At 45.8% G+C, this 18,583-nt stretch overlaps 3 protein-coding genes across 7 annotated transcripts; all 3 read right to left on the reverse strand.

Moving 5' to 3' along the window:
* Positions 1-1,904: 1,904 nt before the first annotated feature.
* LOC307205468 (uncharacterized protein) lies at positions 1,905-6,410 on the reverse strand. 5 transcript variants are annotated; one of them, XR_013834020.1, is made up of 3 exons: positions 5,926-6,224; positions 2,185-3,935; positions 1,905-1,974 (listed from the first exon to the last, which is right to left on the reverse strand). XR_013834020.1 is itself a non-coding variant. In XM_079957857.1 (2 exons), exon 2 carries the CDS (start codon positions 3,932-3,934, stop codon positions 2,381-2,383), a length of 1,554 nt encoding a protein of 517 aa, XP_079813983.1. In that variant the 5' UTR covers position 3,935; positions 6,187-6,410; the 3' UTR covers positions 2,085-2,380. The 5 variants fall into 5 exon arrangements, 4 of the variants coding, with proteins under 4 accessions (XP_079813983.1, XP_079813984.1, XP_079813982.1 ...); XM_079957857.1 differs by lacking the exon at positions 1,905-1,974 and having other exon boundaries at positions 2,085-3,935; positions 6,187-6,410; XM_079957858.1 differs by lacking the exon at positions 1,905-1,974 and having other exon boundaries at positions 2,085-3,935; positions 6,075-6,224.
* Positions 6,411-9,144: 2,734 nt separating this feature from the next.
* On the reverse strand, positions 9,145-11,968 carry LOC307205020 (uncharacterized protein). Its single transcript, XM_079957289.1, has 6 exons — positions 11,111-11,968; positions 10,318-10,434; positions 10,073-10,146; positions 9,840-9,948; positions 9,663-9,746; positions 9,145-9,438 (listed from the first exon to the last, which is right to left on the reverse strand). Exons 1-6 carry the CDS (start codon positions 11,129-11,131, stop codon positions 9,319-9,321), a joined length of 525 nt encoding a protein of 174 aa, XP_079813415.1. The 5' UTR covers positions 11,132-11,968; the 3' UTR covers positions 9,145-9,318.
* A 1,887-nt stretch (positions 11,969-13,855) lies between these two features.
* On the reverse strand, positions 13,856-18,210 carry LOC307205265 (uncharacterized protein). The gene is made up of 2 exons (XM_079957451.1): positions 18,173-18,210; positions 13,856-15,923 (listed from the first exon to the last, which is right to left on the reverse strand). Exon 2 carries the CDS (start codon positions 15,920-15,922, stop codon positions 14,312-14,314), a length of 1,611 nt encoding a protein of 536 aa, XP_079813577.1. The 5' UTR covers position 15,923; positions 18,173-18,210; the 3' UTR covers positions 13,856-14,311.
* Positions 18,211-18,583: the final 373 nt, after the last annotated feature.

An 18,583-nucleotide genomic window follows, 5' to 3' on the forward strand; every position in this document is an offset into this window, starting at 1 on the left:
GGTGGGTGGGTGCCACTGTGAATGATAATCCGTTGTGTGTGCAATAAAAAATGATGTCCTGTCATCAAGTTATCCTCTTATCCTTTTCCAGCTAATCCCTTGTCTTTAGTTTTTCAGAGACTTCCAGTATCTGCGTTTTCTGTTTCCACTGTGATAGCTGAAAATGTTCCAGTTTTGAGTACTGGTTCATTTCGGGTGCTGAGAATTGAAGCTCTGTGAGGGGTAAACTACAATTCCTATTATTCTTTCTGGAGTGAGGAGTATGCAGCCCCAGAGTCCAATACATCTCTCCCAGCCAGCCTTCAGCTAGCCTGCCTAAAGATGGATCCCAGACCTTCTTACTCCTAGCAGCCCCTGCTCAAAACTTTATTTTCCTGACACCTCACACCCAGTTACCCTGGCAACCTTCCAAGCCCAGGAGTTCCTCTGCAGTTTATATTTCTCCCTTCACACCTCAAATAATCAAAATCCTATCATTTATTAATTTCTAGAGTTTAGGGGGTCCCCCCAGGCTATCACAGCATGTAGAAGATCCCTATTGGAGTTTTTGTTCTTGTTTAATTATGTACAGTGGTACCTCGGGTTACAGATGCTTCAGGTTACAGGCGCTTCAGGTTACAGGCCCCATTAGCTAAAGTGGTACCTCAGATTAAGAACAGTTTCAGGTTAAGAACATCTCCAGAATGAATTTAAGTTCTTAACCTGAGGTATCATTCTATTTTGTGTTCTCATTTTGTATTTTTATGTTTCTGAAATCCTGGAGAGCTGCTTCCAGTCAGTTTACGTAACACTGAGGTAGATGAACCAGTAATCTGACTTGAGTATAAGGCAGCTTCCTCTTTTCCTATGACTCACAATTTAAAAGCAGTTTTGATTTTATATTTCCTGCTGTAGGAATGGAAATAGTTGAAGTGTGCTGTCCAGGAGCAGGGGGAGGCTACAAACCCCACCCCTATTTTCCAGAGGACCTTTCTTCAAGTTAGAAGATTGCTTCAAGCCAGAGATGCATTTCAGAGGCAAAAACAAAACTAACCCCAAATGGAAGCCTAAAACAACTCACAAGTTTGGGCATAACAAAAGCAAATACAATCATTTTGCTTCAATTCAAAGTTTACAACTCCTGTAGACTTACTAGATTTACATGTTCCTACTTTCCTTTATGTTGGCTGGGCAACATGGAACAGAAAAAGAAAAAGAAAGGAAAGGTGAACCCCAAAGTGCTGAACATTGGTTTTCTTTGAAAAGCACTCTAGCAAATGTGTTGTGGTGCCTGACCCATTTTGAGTAGCTGCTGTCCATCAAAGGCAATACAGTGGTACCTCGGGTACAGACGCTTCAGGTTACAGACTCCGCTAACCCAGAAATAGTACCTTGGGTTAAGAACTTTGCTTCATGATGAGAGCAGAAATTGCGCGGCGGCGGTGTGACAGCAGCAGCGGAAGGCCCCATTAACTAAAGTGGTACCTCAGGTTAAGAACAGTTTCAGGTTAAGAACAAACTTCTGGAACAAATTAAGTTCTTAACCCGAGGTACCACTGTATTATCAACAAATGCCAGATCCGTCTGCCTGAAAGCAAAGATGAGCGCCGCACCCCATAGTCGAATTTGACTGGACTTAACCGTCCAAGGGTCCTTTATATTTACCTTTTACCATCAGAAGCAATATTGTCTTATTTTCAGAATCTTGTTTTGATATGAGCATGTTTATTATTTCTTATAAGGAAAAACCTGCTCTTTTCCCCTTATGGGGTACCCAAGAGCCCATACAGAGTCCTCTTTTTAGGTTCTCTATCGGTAGGAGAAAATAACAGAGGCCAACCAGAGAATATTGAGAAGCAAGGCAGCTAGTAAGCCTGATCTTTATTAAAGCTGTTGCAACAGGGTGCTCCCCTCACACACAGTATGAATAACCACACCCTAGGCCAACCCCAACCTCTCTCACCACCAAAGGAACACAAGCGAACAGCAAAGAACCTGCACAAACAACCCTGACACCAAACCCAACATATAGGAAGTAAAATAGAAAAATCGCCACCCGACCCCACCCCCACCCATCTTTCCCTCCCCCCTCCACCTCTTTCCCCTTTGCTTCCTAATGTCTCAACAAATGAAAATGATTTGTAAAAATGTTACATGGGGGGAGAAAACATGAGAGAGAGACATTGCACACTTTTGTAGATCAACAAAATCTTAAATAAATAAATAAATAAATAAATAAATAAATAAATACTAGTCATAAAAAAGTGGCTTCCTCACCTGAAGGACATCAAAGCCCACCTGAAGTCCCAAAACAAAACTATAAGATCCTGATCCACGCAGATCCATGCATGTATGGAGCGATCTGTGTGGATCTGAATCTGATAGTTTATGACTCCCTGTTTTAGGGAATCACATATATAATCGTATGTTTGGGGACATTAGGTGGGCTTTGATGTCCTTCAGGTGACCTTTGGGGTGTATGGCTTTCCTCCATCTCAACCACGCAGGATTCCTCCGGAATGACAAGATCACTTGCCCAGCTTTCCTCCATCTTAACTGCGCAGGATTCCTCCGGAATGACAAGATCACTTGCCCAGCTTTCCTCCATCTTAACTGCGCAGGATTCCTCCGGAATGACAAGATCACTTGCCCAGCTTTCCTCCATCTCAACCACGCAGGATTCCTCCGGAATGACAAGATCACTTGCCCAGCTTTCCTCCATCTCAACCACGCAGGATTCCTCCGGAATGACAAGATCACTTGCCCAGCTTTCCTCCATCTCAACCACGCAGGATTCCTCCGGAATGACAAGATCACTTGCACAGCTTTCCTCCATCTCAACCACGCAGGATTCCTCCGGAATGACAAGATCACTTGCCCAGCTTTCCTCCATCTTAACTGCGCAGGATTCCTCTGGAATGACAAGATCACTTGCCCAGCTTTCCTCCATCTCAACCACGCAGGATTCCTCTGGAATGACAAGATCACTTGCCCAGCTTTCCTCCATCTCAACCACGCAGGATTCCTCTGGAATGACAAGATCACTTGCACAGCTTTCCTCCTTCTCAACTGCACAGGATTCCTCTGGAATGACAAGATCTTCCGCATGGGTTTCCTCCATCTCCACTGCGGAGGATTTCTCTTGAATTACCAGGTCTAGCAGAGAACCACACCTCGAACAAATAGTTAGACTCTCACTTTTCACTGCACTTCCTGGGGTAATCACTACTACAGTTCCTATTTGAGATGTATCTGTTGCGGTGGTCCTGATGCAACATCTCTCCATCCCAACCAATGCTGCACTCAGCAGCTGGAAACCCGCAGCGATATAGCCTAGATAAATAGAAGGTCCAATATGCTGCTCACTGGGAATTTGAGGCAATTCAAAAGCTTCTGGGAAGACAATTTCCCCATTTTGTAAGACAGCAGACATGTTCCATGTCACGGAAATCAGGACGAGTATCCCTGCAACTAAGTTCAGGAGAGCTGCAAGCCTAAAAAAGGTTGACACAAAATCCTTATGTTTTCTGGGCTTGAATACATTGTACAAGGCAAACGAAATTAATCCTACGGCCGCTGAATTCATGATGGAAGCTAGGGCCATTAAATCCTGTGCAATAAAAATTTCCATTGGGAGGGTTGGATGTTGCTCATTGAGATTTTCACAATGCCCAAAAGACTTGCCGTCGTTAGAAGGGTCTTTCCAAAAACAGACCTGCCAGATTCCTATCCAGATGTTTCCAGACCCTATTCCTTTGATGTTGTCCACACGCCACACTCGCCAGTTGACAATGGCTGTTGAGGCAATGCACAACGGCAAGGCCAAAATATCCATTAGGAATGCGGATAATTGGAGGCCGGAAACTAATCTCAGCCACCTGACCACCAGGGAGCCTTCTTTCACCTGCAGGCGGGGTTTGGAGAGAAGGGGAGCAGGGGAGACCTTGGCAGACATTCTGGAAACAAAAGAGAAGACAACATGCAGTGAGAGAGGGACTAACAAGCATGTCTAGTCATTGAAGGACATCCTCCCTCCTGCATTCTTCCTTCCATGCACAGAAAGAAGCAGCAAAAGAAAGAGTTCCTGCTCTCTCCCACCCCCTGGTTAGGTATAGACATCTGATCCAGAGAAGCTGACACTCATACTTTCTTCCAGCACACTGCTACTGATTTAATATACTCTTGCATTGTTCCTGTGAAGATGGCCAGAACCTCAGCAACCTGTTGTGGATGGGAAGCTGCTCATGATTCGCTGTTCTGCTATCTGCTACTGCAGCTATCCTTTTCCACTGAGCATAAACACACCTGATGGCATAGTGAGGAATGTTTAATCCATAAACTTACGTGAAATGCCTTCCTCAGCTAGAGTCTAGCGTGCCAGGAACAGAGCAGGTATTTGCTAGGTGCTCCTGAGCTTCAAGAAGACTGAGCTGTTGGCCAGTGAGCTGACGTTCGCCTGAGCAGCCAGCCAGCCACAGCAGCAACTGCTCTGCAGAATTCTTAGGTCAGTTACAGGCCAGTTAGAATCCTGACAACAACACAAATCATAACTCCAGGGTACTGGTCGTTTGGAACATCAGGAAAGTGGAAAACGGGAGGGAACTCAGTTCCCTTCTTTCCCAATGCAGAGTGTCTATTCCAGGACACTGCGCAGTTAAAACGCGTTCTTCCTGAAGTCAGATTCAGAGCAGTTCCAGCAATAAAAATGGTGATACAGTGTGTGTATCTCAGTACAGATTTGTTTGATAGGCCTGAATGCATTTCATAAAGGATCTCCATGTACAAGAAAAGCTAATAGCATGAGGCCCTGAACCATAAGAATTTCCTTGGCAAAATTATTGAAGACTCCTTACAAACCTATCATTCTTCTTTCCCATCCCATCTTGTTTGGACATTATAGTAAGGGAGAAGATCTTAGCTCTTTTCCTTTGCACTGGGACCACATGGAATTTGTGCCATGGGACCCCATCACTCACACCAATACAGGCAATACCATTTTCAGAACTTAGGTGTCCATGATTTAAAATCGCTTTCCTAAGACACTTCCATCAAAATATTTGAGTTGCTTTCTTTCTGTTCCTTTCTGTGTTGATGCTCCGAATGTGAGCTGCTCAGCTGCATGCAGTTTCCACTGAAGTGTGAGTGTGTGTGATTAACATTCGGCCAAGCAATGGGCCTAAATCCATCTATTTCACCTGAAATAACTTTGGGAGCTAGCCATTAAAAATCTAAAGTACTGTATATTTTGCTCTATAAGACTCACTTTTTCCCTCCTAAAAAGTAATGGGAAATGTGTGTGCGTCTTATGGAGCAAATGCAGGCTGCACAGCTATTCCAGAAGCCAGAACAGCAAGAGGGATTGCTGCTTTCACTGTGCAGCGATCCCTCTTGCTGTTCTGGCTTCTGAGATTCAGAATATTTTTTTTCTTGTTTTCCTCCTCCAAAAACTAGGTGCGTCTTGTAGTCTGGTGCGTCTTATAGAGCGAAAAATACGGTAGATATCAAATTCAGAGGAATTAAAAGCTGTCATCTTTTTGACTATTTGAAACATCTTAGAACATACACAAATGTTAATGTTTGAAGGAAGGCAGCAAATGGATCATTGGAGCCATCCATTCATTTCAGGAGTTGTGACCATTGATAAGATGAAGCACTTTCACATCGCATGGCAGTGTGCAGTGCTTTTAAAAAGGTAAAGTTAAAGAACCCCTGACAGTTAAGTCCAGTCGCGAACGACTCTGGGGTTGCGCCACTCATCTGGCTTTACTGTCCGAGGGAGCTGTCGTTTGTCCGCAGACAGTTTTTCCGGGTCATGTGGCCAGCATGACTAAGCCGCTTCTGGCAAAACCAGAGCAGCACACAGAAACGCCGTTTCCTGTCCTGCACTTTGACGTGGTTTGGAACTGCTAGGTTGGCAGCAACTGGGACCAAGCAACGGGAGCTCACACCGTCAAAGACGCAAGTCCAGTTCTGTATCTGCATGACATCATCCACACCCAAATGCTCTCCCGTTCTGTTTCCCCCACATAATCAGGATACACCATCTCCATTGAAAACTCTGCTCAGTGACACCCATCCAATAGAAAAGTGCTGACCGTCTTCATGCAGATACACTTCCGTACAGGGGTTTGGCCGACAAGTTCTTAACGAGTGTGGGGATGTTTTCAGGGGCTCTTTGCTTTTCCCTGCCTCCCCTTTCATCCTCACCTGAGGAGATCTTGGCCATTCTCTTGACAGGGACCTCCGTTTTCTTCATTCCTCCTTCTCCCCGTCTGGTTCACTGAGCAAATAGAGAGGAGGTTTCATGCAAGTCAAGGTGTGCAATGGATCTTCAGGGCATTTGGAAAGAAGAAAAGGTTCAGGAACAAGTGACGCAACAGCCCCCCCCCCCCAAGCGTAAAAACACATTTGGACATATTGCTCATGAGATTTGCCCCAGTGAGAAAATAGCAAAACACAAATAGCTGTCATGTTGGATGGCAAAAAATGGCTGAATCTCAGAAGCCAGAACAGCAAGAGGGATCGCTGTGCAGTGAAAGCAGCAATCCCTCTTGCTGTTCTGGCTTCTGGGATAGCTGCGCAGCCTGCATTCGCTCCATAAGACACACACACATTTCCCCTTACTTTTTAGGAGGGAAACAGTGAGTCTTATAGAGCAAAAAATACGGTAATTCCTGAATCTAGGTTACAGGTCACAGGCCCACACCCTGTTCATATCTTGAATGTGCCCTTAAGACAGGATTTGTGAGGACAGGATTTGTGAGGAAAGACAATGGGGAGGTTTCCCACTTTGACCTTGCAGAGAAATATTTGAGGTCAATTTGTTCAGGAACTCTTCTGTGGGGTTTCAGACATGTGGTTTATATATACAGTTATGAATATATATATATATATATATATATATATATATATATATATATGACCTTAAAATTCTTATTATTATTTATTGAATTTATATATTGAAAATTAGAGAACACTTTATTCTTTCCTGTGATGAAGAACAATTGCACTTGAAACTCATTATGTTACAATACATTTAGTGGAGTGTTTTTCAAATAAGTTGGTCTTCAGCACCTTGGACTTGGCTCCCTTTTGGTGGTGTTGTTTAGGCTGAGTTTTGGTTGCTGGTTTTTGTTAAATTGATTCATCCCCATCTCCTTTTTACAGCATGGAGCAACCAAGTGCTTGATTAACAGTTACAAGGACTAAATAAACTGCACCACAGAAACCAGGCAATGTTCACTGGCATTCATCAAATGAGTCAAGTGGAAAATACCATGTGTATATACCATGGGTGGAATATATGAAAGAGCTAGAATTTATGTTTTAAGATGACCCGTGACCTTTTGGTTCTGAAACAATAAATCCACAGCCTCCCCAAATGGGGTACTGAAATTGTCATCTTAACAACTAATAATTTGTTGCCTTTTAATTTGCCGCTTGAGGCAATCCACTTCATGGCAGAACCAGCCCTGACTTGTGTTTACAGCCAACTTTTCCTGCACTCTCAAATTCATGCCTTGTGCTACAAAATGTGGCCAGTAGAGAGCATCGTAAGCCTCTCAAATAAATTGTCATGCATCTATTGAAATGGACTTATGCCTCAATAAATGTAGTACAGTGCAGTCCTAATCATATCTACTCAGAAGTCCTTTTGGGGTTTACTCCCAGGTTAAGAGATGTTTGGATTGCCTTGGTCATTTTTGCAATAATAATAATAAAAAAAAGGTGGGCTGGATATAAGTAGGAGAGAAAGGAATACATTAGCATTCATTTAGAATGCTTTGGGACACTTACATAGCAGAGGCCATGCCCTTCCTCTCAATTTCTAATGAAATCTTCATGATCCATCAAGAGAAGAGTTCCAGTTCATATAATTGCTACGCAGGTTAGCTCAGAGAGAGATGTAGCGTTTATACTTTGCAGGGAAAAGGTCCCAAGTTGTCTCTGGCACCTCGATATAAGAGTGGGGAGAGCCAGTGTGGTGTAGTGGTTAAGAGTGGTGGACTCATAATCCACCCTAAACCCTACACTTAACCCTAACTACTCCCCTATGTAAAAAATAAAAATATACAAAATATATACAGAATATGCACAGTTGTGCACAAAAATAAATAAATATTAAAACAAAGAACAGGAGACAAGACTTGCTTTGAATGGCAGCCTCAGAGAGAGCTACACCTTTTGTGGCAAGGAGGGCATCCCGAAGATTCATGGCCTAAGATTTGCAGCAAGGGACTCCCTTCTGTCTCTGATAGAAATGCTAGCTGAGGGCTCAGAATGCTTGCCTTCTCTCCATCTCTCAACTACCTCCATTCCGGTTAACATATTGAGTATTTACGCTCTGTGTACTGTGATATACAGATCAAGAACAAGTTCTGCGAGGAGCCTGCAAATACCTTCTTGGTAGTGGCGCCCGCCCTGTGGAACGCCCTCCCAGCATATGTCACGAACATGGTATGCTCTACCAAGGCAAAACACTCCGTGTCCTGGAGACATCTTAGATCTCAAGTCACTGGCACCAGCTGGACTGGATTGTCACCAGGCGATTGCACTGAACTGTGTTGGGAGCCAGTGTAGTGTAGTAGTTAAGAGCGGTAGTCTCGTAATCTGGTGAACTGGGTTTGCATCCCCGCTCTTCCACCTGCAGCTGCTGGGTGATCTTGGGGTAGTCACACTTCTTTGAAGTCTCTCAGCCTCACTCACCTCACAGAGTGTTTGTTGTGGGGGAGGAAGGGAAAAGAGATTGTTAGCTGCTATGAGACTCCTTAAGGTAGTGATAAAGTGGGATATCAAATCCAAACTCCTACTACTACTACTCCTACTCCTCTTCTTCTTCTTCTTCTTCTTCTTCTTCTTCTTCTTCTTCTTCCTGCCACACGGAGCTACCACAGCACTGACTGTGACATGGTCAATCCCTGGTGGTGAGCAAAGAGGACCTGTAGCCAATCTAAGGTTCTGCACTTTGGCAGGAAGAACCAGCTGCACCAATATAAGTTGAGGGACACTGGTTTGCTGGTAGGGAAAAGGATCTAGGGATCTTAGTGGACCACAAGCTTAACATGAGTCAACCTGAGAGTGATGCAGCAGCAAAAAATGCTAATTCTCTTTCAGGCTGCAACAACAAAGGTGTCCAGATGAATGGAAGACAATAAGACAATGAAATTCAAGACAGTAACAATTTATTGTGCATTTATTCATAATCCTTTTTTCCCTTTTATTCCATTCTCTTCCAGTTCTTTTTCTTCTTGACACGTGGAGTTACACAGAGAGTAGATCATATATCTTAAGGAACGGAAAAGCCCAAAATTCCGTGAAATCTTTTGAGGCAAAATCATGTTAACAATTTTCGGATCTCTCTGTCCCCTGCTCTGTCTTTTGCCAAAACAAAGGTGCCAACCCTGTGCCCGCAAGTTGTTGAGCCTTCCCACTTTCCCCCAGGGCGTATCCTCTGAGGTCCTGCAGGAGGAAAGAGCATTTCAGAGTCAGGGGCCAGTCTGGGACAAAGCGGCCCCCACCACAGAGTCCCTGGCACTTCTGGACCATGAGGGGTTGCCATCTTTGGTCTTGGACCAAATTGGGGGCCAAACAGGCTCTGTGCCCCAGAAATGGGGCAGTCCGTTGGGTAAGGGATGGGGGGACGACAACCCTAAAACCACCCCGGATGCCATAGGGACACTTACACTGAGAAGGTGGAGGAGGGTGCCAGGGTTGGGTGCTTCCATAAGAAGACTGCCCAGCAGAAGCCAGTAGTGCCTCTTCAGTTCCTGCGGGAAAAGAGAGAAGAGAGTTGGATTCTGCAAGGGTGTGACGAAGAGGAAGAAAGAGCCTGTGAAGGGAAGTCAAAACAAAGGACATACGTCTCTCTTCTCCTCCTCCTCCTCCTCCTTAGCCCCACTCAGCACCGCCTCCAACATCCTGTGCAGGATGGTACTGATCATGTCAGAGGTGAATTTGGGCCTCATCGTGCTGCAGAGATGAAAGGGAGAGGGTTAGAGTCTCCCTTGCCCCCTTCTCCCTCCCGCCTGCTCTTTCCCCCTGGAGTTCTGCCCCCCCACCCATAACCCCATCCACGCCAAAGACCCCACTCAGCTGGAGGAGGGCCTCCAAGGCAAGGGCCAGGGTCAGGGGCCAATCCCTGAAGTGCTCCAAGGGCCCCAAGATGTCCTGGAAAAGAACAGGGGAGGAAAATCAGCTCCGACCCCAAACACCAGGCTTGGCTTTGCAGGGGAATGGCAACCCCATGGCCTAAGCCGGCAGGGTCCTCCTCCCTGCAGATGCACAGCCCCTTCCCCCCACCTCCCCGTGGGGGTCCCTCACCCCCCCCCCATCACTCACCAGAAATTTTTGAGTCGTCTCCTCCTTGGAGCACTTCAGGGATCGGAGCCCCCTGAGCTCAGCTGCCTGGCAGCTCTCGATGACGCCCAGGATGTAGCGCTGTTCATCCTCCAGCAGCTGAAATGGAAAAGTCAGACTGTCAGTTCCTTGTGAGGGGAGGATTTCTCCGCATCTGAGAGTGCAGAGTGGGGGGCAAAGAGCCCGGGGGCAGGGGGGGCAGGTCTGAGGGATCCAATAGTAATATTACTATTACTATTATTATTTTCATTCCAGGATACATAGTTCTTAGGCTGCAATCCTATGCCTACCTTGACGAGGGTTAAGTCTCACTGAATTAAGTAGGGCTTACTTCTGAGTAAGCATGCATAGGATTGGGAATCAACATCTTAGATTTTTTAAACATATTTATGCCACTGAGCATTCGAATGTTTCCTTAAAATGCACAACATCCACTATTGCATTCTCTCCTTCATAGACGCGCACACACAAATAGGATCGGTCTGCCCTGGAATTCTAAACACAGTACCAGAGACCATTCGAAATATTTCCCCAAATACATTATATGCACTAATAGGTTCCCTCTCTCTCACACAGAGAAAGAAACAGAGGCTCCCCTCCCTCTCCAGCTCAGCTGATCTCCTCCTCAAAAACAAACATCTGCCTCCCACCTCCAGCCACCACTGTCCTCCCCCTGGCAGCACCCACCAGCCCCAAGACACCCAGCTGCTGTGGAGGGGCGGGGGTCAAGCCAATCCCCCTCCCCCCAGCCAGGCCCCATTCCCTCCCCACTGACCTGCCCGAGCTGGACTCCCATGTTTTCTCTCCCTCCCTCCTGCCCGAGACGTGGCGCTGCTACAGCATCTCCAGCCCAGCCAAAGCGGCGCGACGTTTTTTCCCGTCCCCCCGGAAACAACCGCCCGGGTTGTTGGGCCGAGAACCGTCGGCGCGGGGCTAGGTGTGTGATTATCTCCCCTTCCGCCAGCGAAAAAGCACCTCCCGGATCCCGCCCCCGTCACAGTGCGCCAAAGCTCGGAGGAAAAAGACGGGGGTGGGGGGTGGGAAGGAGGGGAAGGTTAGGAGTCAAAACAAGGGTGGGGCCGTCCCGAGGGCGGAACCAGGAAAGGGAATCGGGGTTTCCCCACCACCGCTACGCACACGGCGGCGGACGGTTTATGTGGTCGGACCTGCCGGGAGGGAAGTTGCTCTGGGTGGTTTTGTGACGTTTGAGTTTCTGCCACCCCGCCTGGTGCCAAATAACTGGTCTAAAACTTTCTTTTGTTTTTGATTTGTTTTTTTGGCACGGGTGGGGGAATCGCAGAATAGGAGCGGTTCAGTGTTTAGGGAGCCAGATGCATAAGAGGACAGGGCTTTTAGTAGTGGTGTACAAAAGGGAATTTCAGAAGGTGCGGTTCGAAGGGCAGCAATTCGCTTTTCTATGCAGCTGTCTAAATGTGCAGGAGCGCCTGGCCTCCCCTACTCAGTGGTCATGCATTGCTTTGTGTTGTTGTTTTTAAATATCTTTTATAGATTTTTCTATCCCCCCCTCCCCATCCAACATTATGCACTTCCCACTCCATACCCTCCAAACACAGGGTCCTTATAGGAAAACATTGTCCCAAAGTTGTCAGGTGCAAGTGAGGTGGGTGGGTGCCACTGTGAATGATAATCCGTTGTGTGTGCAATAAAAAATGATGTCCTGTCATAAAGTTATCCTCTTATCCTTTTCCAGCTAATGCCTTGTCTTTAGTTTTTCAGAGACTTCCAGTATCTGCGTTTTCTGTTTCCACTGTGATAGCTGAAAATGTTCCAGTTTTGAGTACTGGTTCATTTCGGGTGCTGAGAATTGAAGCTCTGTGAGGGGTAAACTACAATTCCTATTATTCTTTCTGGAGTGAGGAGTATGCAGCCCCAGAGTCCAATACATCTCTCCCAGCCAGCCTTCAGCTAGCCTGCCTAAAGATGGATCCCAGACCTTCTTACTCCTAGCAACCCCTGCTCAAAACTTTATTTTCCTGACACCTCACACCCAGTTACCCTGGCAACCTTCCAAGCCCAGGAATTCCTCTGCAGTTTATATTTCTCCCTTCACACCTCAAATAATCAAAATCCTATCATTTATTTCTAGAGTTTAGGGGGTCCCCCCAGGCTATCATAGCATGTAGAAGATCCCTATTGGAGTTTTTGTTCTTGTTTAATTATGTACAGTGGTACCTCGGGTTACAGATGCTTCAGGTTACAGGCGCTTCAGGTTACAGGCCCCATTAGCTAAAGTGGTACCTCAGATTAAGAACAGTTTCAGGTTAAGAACATCTCCAGAATGAATTTAAGTTCTTAACCTGAGGTATCATCCTATTTTGTGTTCTCATTTTGTATTTTTATGTTTCTGAAATCCTGGAGAGCTGCTTCCAGTCAGTTTATGTAACACTGAGGTAGATGAACGAGTAATCTGACTTGAGTATAAGGCAGCTTCCTCTTTTCCTATGACTCACGATTTAAAAGCAGTTTTGATTTTATATTTCCTGCTGTAGGAATGGAAATAGTTGAAGTGTGCTGTCCAGGAGCAGGGGGAGGCTACAAACCCCACCCCTATTTTCCAGAGGACCTTTCTTCAAGTTAGAAGATTGCTTCAAGCCAGAGATGCATTTCAGAGGCAAAAACAAAACTAACCCCAAATGGAAGCCTAAAACAACTCACAAGTTTGGGCATAACAAAAGCAAATACAATCATTTTGCTTCAATTCAAAGTTTACAACTCCTGTAGACTTACTAGATTTACATGTTCCTACTTTCCTTTATGTTGGCTGGGCAACATGGAACAGAAAAAGAAAAAGAAAGGAAAGGTGAACCCCAAAGTGCTGAACATTTTCTTTGAAAAGCACTCTAGCAAATGTGTTGTGGTGCCTGACCCATTTTGAGTAGCTGCTGTCCATCAAAGGCAATACAGTGGTACCTCGGGTACAGACGCTTCAGGTTACAGACTCCGCTAACCCAGAAATAGTACCTTGGGTTAAGAACTTTGCTTCATGATGAGAGCAGAAATTGCGCGGCGGCGGTGTGACAGCAGCAGCGGAAGGCCCCATTAACTAAAGTGGTACCTCAGATTAAGAACAGTTTCAGGTTAAGAACAAACTTCTGGAACAAATTAAGTTCTTAACCCGAGGTACCACTGTATTATCAACAAATGCCAGATCCGTCTGCCTGAAAGCAAAGATGAGCGCCGCACCCCATAGTCGAATTCGACTGGACTTAACCGTCCAAGGGTCCTTTATATTTACCTTTTACCATCAGAAGCAATATTGTCTTATTTTCAGAATCTTGTTTTGATATGAGCATGTTTATTATTTCTTATAAGGAAAAACCTGCTCTTTTCCCCTTATGGGGTACCCAAGAGCCCATACAGAGTCCTCTTTTTAGGTTCTCTATCGGTAGGAGAAAATAACAGAGGCCAACCAGAGAATATTGAGAAGCAAGGCAGCTAGTAAGCCTGATCTTTATTAAAGCTGTTGCAACAGGGTGCTCCCCTCACACACAGTATGAATAACCACACCCTAGGCCAACCCCAACCTCTCTCACCACCAAAGGAACACAAGCGAACAGCAAAGAACCTGCACAAACAACCCTGACACCAAACCCTACATATAGGAAGTAAAATAGAAAAATCGCCACCCGACCCCACCCCCACCCATCTTTCCCTCCCCCCTCCACCTCTTTCCCCTTTGCTTCCTAATGTCTCAACAAATGAAAATGATTTGTAAAAATGTTACATGGGGGGAGAAAACATGAGAGAGAGACATTGCACACTTTTGTAGATCAACAAAATCTTAAATAAATAAATAAATAAATACTAGTCATAAAAAAGTGGCTTCCTCACCTGAAGGACATCAAAGCCCACCTGAAGTCCCAAAACAAAACTATAAGATCCTGATCCACGCAGATCCATGCATGTATGGAGCGATCTGTGTGGATCTGAATCTGATAGTTTATGACTCCCTGTTTTAGGGAATCACATATATAATTGTATGTTTGGGGACATTAGGTGGGCTTTGATGTCCTTCAGGTGACCTTTGGGGTGTATGGCTTTCCTCCATCTCAACCACGCAGGATTCCTCCGGAATGACAAGATCACTTGCCCAGCTTTCCTTCATCTTAACTGCGCAGGATTCCTCTGGAATGACAAGATCACTTGCCCAGCTTTCCTCCATCTCAACCACGCAGGATTCCTCCGGAATGACAAGATCACTTGCCCAGCTTTCCTCCATCTTAACTGCGCAGGATTCCTCCGGAATGACAAGATCACTTGCCCAGCTTTCCTCCATCTCAACCACGCAGGATTCCTCCGGAATGACAAGATCACTTGCACAGCTTTCCTCCATCTCAACCACGCAGGATTCCTCCGGAATGACAAGATCACTTGCCCAGCTTTCCTCCATCTTAACTGCGCAGGATTCCTCCGGAATGACAAGATCACTTGCCCAGCTTTCCTCCATCTCAACCACGCAGGATTCCTCCGGAATGACAAGATCACTTGCCCAGCTTTCCTCCATCTTAACTGCGCAGGATTCCTCTGGAATGACAAGATCACTTGCCCAGCTTTCCTCCATCTCAACCACGCAGGATTCCTCCGGAATGACAAGATCACTTGCACAGCTTTCCTCCATCTCAACCACGCAGGATTCCTCTGGAATGACAAGATCACTTGCACAGCTTTCCTCCTTCTCAACTGCACAGGATTCCTCTGGAATGACAAGATCTTCCGCATGGGTTTCCTCCATCTCCACTGCGGAGGATTTCTCTTGAATTACCAGGTCTAGCAGAGAACCACACCTCAAACAAATAGTTAGACTCTCGCTTTTCACTGCACTTCCTGGGGTAATCACTACTACAGTTCCTATTTGAGATGTATCTGTTGCGGTGGTCCTGATGCAACATCTCTCCATCCCAACCAATGCTGCACTCAGCAGCTGGAAACCCGCAGCGATATAGCCTAGATAAATAGAAGGTCCAATATGCTGCTCGCTGGGAATTTGAGGCAATTCAAAAGCTTCTGGGAAGACAATTTCCCCATTTTGTAAGACAGCAGACATGTTCCATGTCACGGAAATCAGGACGAGTATCCCTGCAACTAAGTTCAGGAGAGCTGCAAGCCTAAAAAAGGTTGACACAAAATCCTTATGTTTTCTGGGCTTGAATACATTGTACAAGGCAAACGAAATTAATCCTACGGCTGCTGAATTCATGATGGAAGCTAGGGCCATTAAATCCTGTGCAATAAAAATTTCCATTGGGAGGGTTGGATGTTGCTCATTGAGATTTTCACAATGCCAAAAAGACTTGCCGTCGTTAGAAGGGTCTTTCCAAAAACAGACCTGCCAGATTCCTATCCAGATGTTTCCAGACCCTATTCCTTTGATGTTGTCCACACGCCACACTCGCCAGTTGACAATGGCTGTTGAGGCAATGCACAACGGCAAGGCCAAAATATCCATTAGGAATGCGGATAATTGGAGGCCGGAAACTAATCTCAGCCACCTGACCACCAGGGAGCCTTCTTTCACCTGCAGGCGGGGTTTGGAGAGAAGGGGAGCAGGGGAGACCTTGGCAGACATCCTGGAAACAAAAGAGAAGACAACATGCAGTGAGAGAGGGACTAACAAGCATGTCTAGTCATTGAAGGACATCCTCCCTCCTGCATTCTTCCTTCCATGCACAGAAATAAGCAGCAAAAGAAAGAGTTCCTGCTCTCTCCCACCCCCTGGTTAGGTATAGACATCTGATCCAGAGAAGCTGACACTCATACTTTCTTCCAGCACACTGCTACTGATTTAATATACTCTTGCATTGTTCCTGTGAAGATGGCCAGAACCTCAGCAACCTGTTGTGGATGGGAAGCTGCTCATGATTCGCTGTTCTGCTATCTGCTACTGCAGCTATCCTTTTCCACTGAGCATAAACACACCTGATGGCATAGTGAGGAATGTTTAATCCATAAACTTACGTGAAATGCCTTCCTCAGCTAGAGTCTAGCGTGCCAGGAACAGAGCAGGTATTTGCTAGGTGCTCCTGAGCTTCAAGAAGACTGAGCTGTTGGCCAGTGAGCTGACGTTCGCCTGAGCAGCCAGCCAGCCACAGCAGCAACTGCTCTGCAGAATTCTTAGGTCAGTTACAGGCCAGTTAGAATCCTGACAACAACACAAATCATAACTCCAGGGTACTGGTCGTTTGGAACATCAGGAAAGTGGAAAACGGGAGGGAACTCAGTTCCCTTCTTTCCCAATGCAGAGTGTCTATTCCAGGACACTGCGCAGTTAAAACGCGTTCTTCCTGAAGTCAGATTCAGAGCAGTTCCAGCAATAAAAATGGTGATACAGTGTGTGTATCTCAGTACAGATTTGTTTGATAGGCCTGAATGCATTTCATAAAGGATCTCCATGTACAAGAAAGGCTAATAGCATGAGGCCCTGAACCATAAGAATTTCCTTGGCAAAATTATTGAAGACTCCTTACAAACCTATCATTCTTCTTCCCCATCCCATCTTGTTTGGACATTATAGTAAGGGAGAAGATCTTAGCTCTTTTCCTTTGCACTGGGACCACATGGAATTTGTGCCATGGGACCCCATCACTCACACCAATACAGGCAATACCATTTTCAGAACTTAGGTGTCCATGATTTAAAATCGCTTTCCTAAGACACTTCCATCAAAATATTTGTGTTGCTTTCTTTCTGTTCCTTTCTGTGTTGATGCTCCGAATGTGAGCTGCTCAGCTGCATGCAGTTTCCACTGAAGTGTGAGTGTGTGATTAACATTCGGCCAAGCAATGGGCCTAAATCCATCTATTTCACCTGAAATAACTTTGGGAGCTAGCCTTTAAAAATCTAAAGTACTGTATATTTTGCTCTATAAGACTCACTTTTTCCCTCCTAAAAAGTAATGGGAAATGTGTGTGCGTCTTATGGAGCAAATGCAGGCTGCACAGCTATCCCAGAAGCCAGAACAGCAAGAGGGATTGCTGCTTTCACTGTGCAGCGATCCCTCTTGCTGTTCTGGCTTCTGAGATTCAGAATATTTTTTTTCTTGTTTTCCTCCTCCAAAAACTAGGTGTGTCTTGTAGTCTGGTGCGTCTTATAGAGCGAAAAATACGGTAGATATCAAATTCAGAGGAATTAAAAGCTGTCATCTTTTTGACTATTTGAAACATCTTAGAACATACACAAATGTTAATGTTTGAAGGAAGGCAGCAAATGGATCATTGGAGCCATCCATTCATTTCAGGAGTTGTGACCATTGATAAGATGAAGCACTTTCACATCGCATGGCAGTGTGCAGTGCTTTTAAAAAGGTAAAGGTAAAGAACCCCTGACAGTTAAGTCCAGTCGCGAACGACTCTGGGGTTGCGCCACTCATCTGGCTTTACTGTCCGAGGGAGCTGTCGTTTGTCCGCAGACAGTTTTTCCGGGTCATGTGGCCAGCATGACTAAGCCGCTTCTGGCAAAACCAGAGCAGCACACAGAAACGCCGTTTCCTGTCCTGCACTTTGACGTGGTTTGGAACTGCTAGGTTGGCAGCAACTGGGACCAAGCAACGGGAGCTCACACCGTCAAAGGTGCAAGGCCAGTTCTGTATCTGCATGACATCATCCACACCCAAATGCTCTCCCGTTCTGTTTCCCCCACATAATCAGGATACACCATCTCCATTGAAAACTCTGCTCAGTGACACCCATCCAATAGAAAAGTGCTGACCGTCTTCATGCAGATACACTTCCGTGCAGGGGTTTGGCCGACAAGTTCTTAACGAGTGTGGGGATGTTTTCAGGGGCTCTTTGCTTTTCCCTGCCTCCCCTTTCATCCTCACCTGAGGAGATCTTGGCCATTCTCTTGACAGGGACCTCCGTTTTCTTCATTCCTCCTTCTCCCCGTCTGGTTCACTGAGCAAATAGAGAGGAGGTTTCATGCAAGTCAAGGTGTGCAATGGATCTTCAGGGCATTTGGAAAGAAGAAAAGGTTCAGGAACAAGTGACGCAACAGCCCCCCCCCCCCAAGCGTAAAAACACATTTGGACATATTGCTCATGAGATTTGCCCCAATGAGAAAATAGCAAAACACAAATAGCTGTCATGTTGGATGGCAAAAAATGGCTGAATCTCAGAAGCCAGAACAGCAAGAGGGATCGCTGTGCAGTGAAAGCAGCAATCCCTCTTGCTGTTCTGGCTTCTGGGATAGCTGCGCAGCCTGCATTCGCTCCATAAGACACACACACATTTCC

This window comes from Podarcis cretensis, assembly GCF_951804945.1.
Source record: "Podarcis cretensis genome assembly, chromosome: 16".
Lineage (NCBI taxonomy): Eukaryota > Metazoa > Chordata > Lepidosauria > Squamata > Lacertidae > Podarcis > Podarcis cretensis.

What these genes read in the sequence shown, in the direction of transcription:
- LOC307205468 (XM_079957856.1), bottom strand. Translation starts at nt 6,029, where the DNA reads ATGGAGATGGTGTATCCTGATTATGTGGGGGAAACAGAACGGGAGAGC. An exon ending in GGACTTGCGTCTTTGACGGT is followed by an intron (nt 3,936 to 5,925) that starts GTGAGCTCCCGT and finishes TTTTGTTTCCAG; the next exon opens with AATGTCTGCCAAGGTCTCCC.
- LOC307205020 (XM_079957289.1), bottom strand. Translation starts at nt 11,131, where the DNA reads ATGGGAGTCCAGCTCGGGCAG. An exon ending in TGGGAGTCCAGCTCGGGCAG is followed by an intron (nt 10,435 to 11,110) that starts GTCAGTGGGGAG and finishes TTTCCATTTCAG; the next exon opens with CTGCTGGAGGATGAACAGCG. An exon ending in AGACGACTCAAAAATTTCTG is followed by an intron (nt 10,147 to 10,317) that starts GTGAGTGATGGG and finishes GTTCTTTTCCAG; the next exon opens with GACATCTTGGGGCCCTTGGA.
- LOC307205265 (XM_079957451.1), bottom strand. Translation starts at nt 15,922, where the DNA reads ATGTCTGCCAAGGTCTCCCCTGCTCCCCTTCTCTCCAAACCCCGCCTG.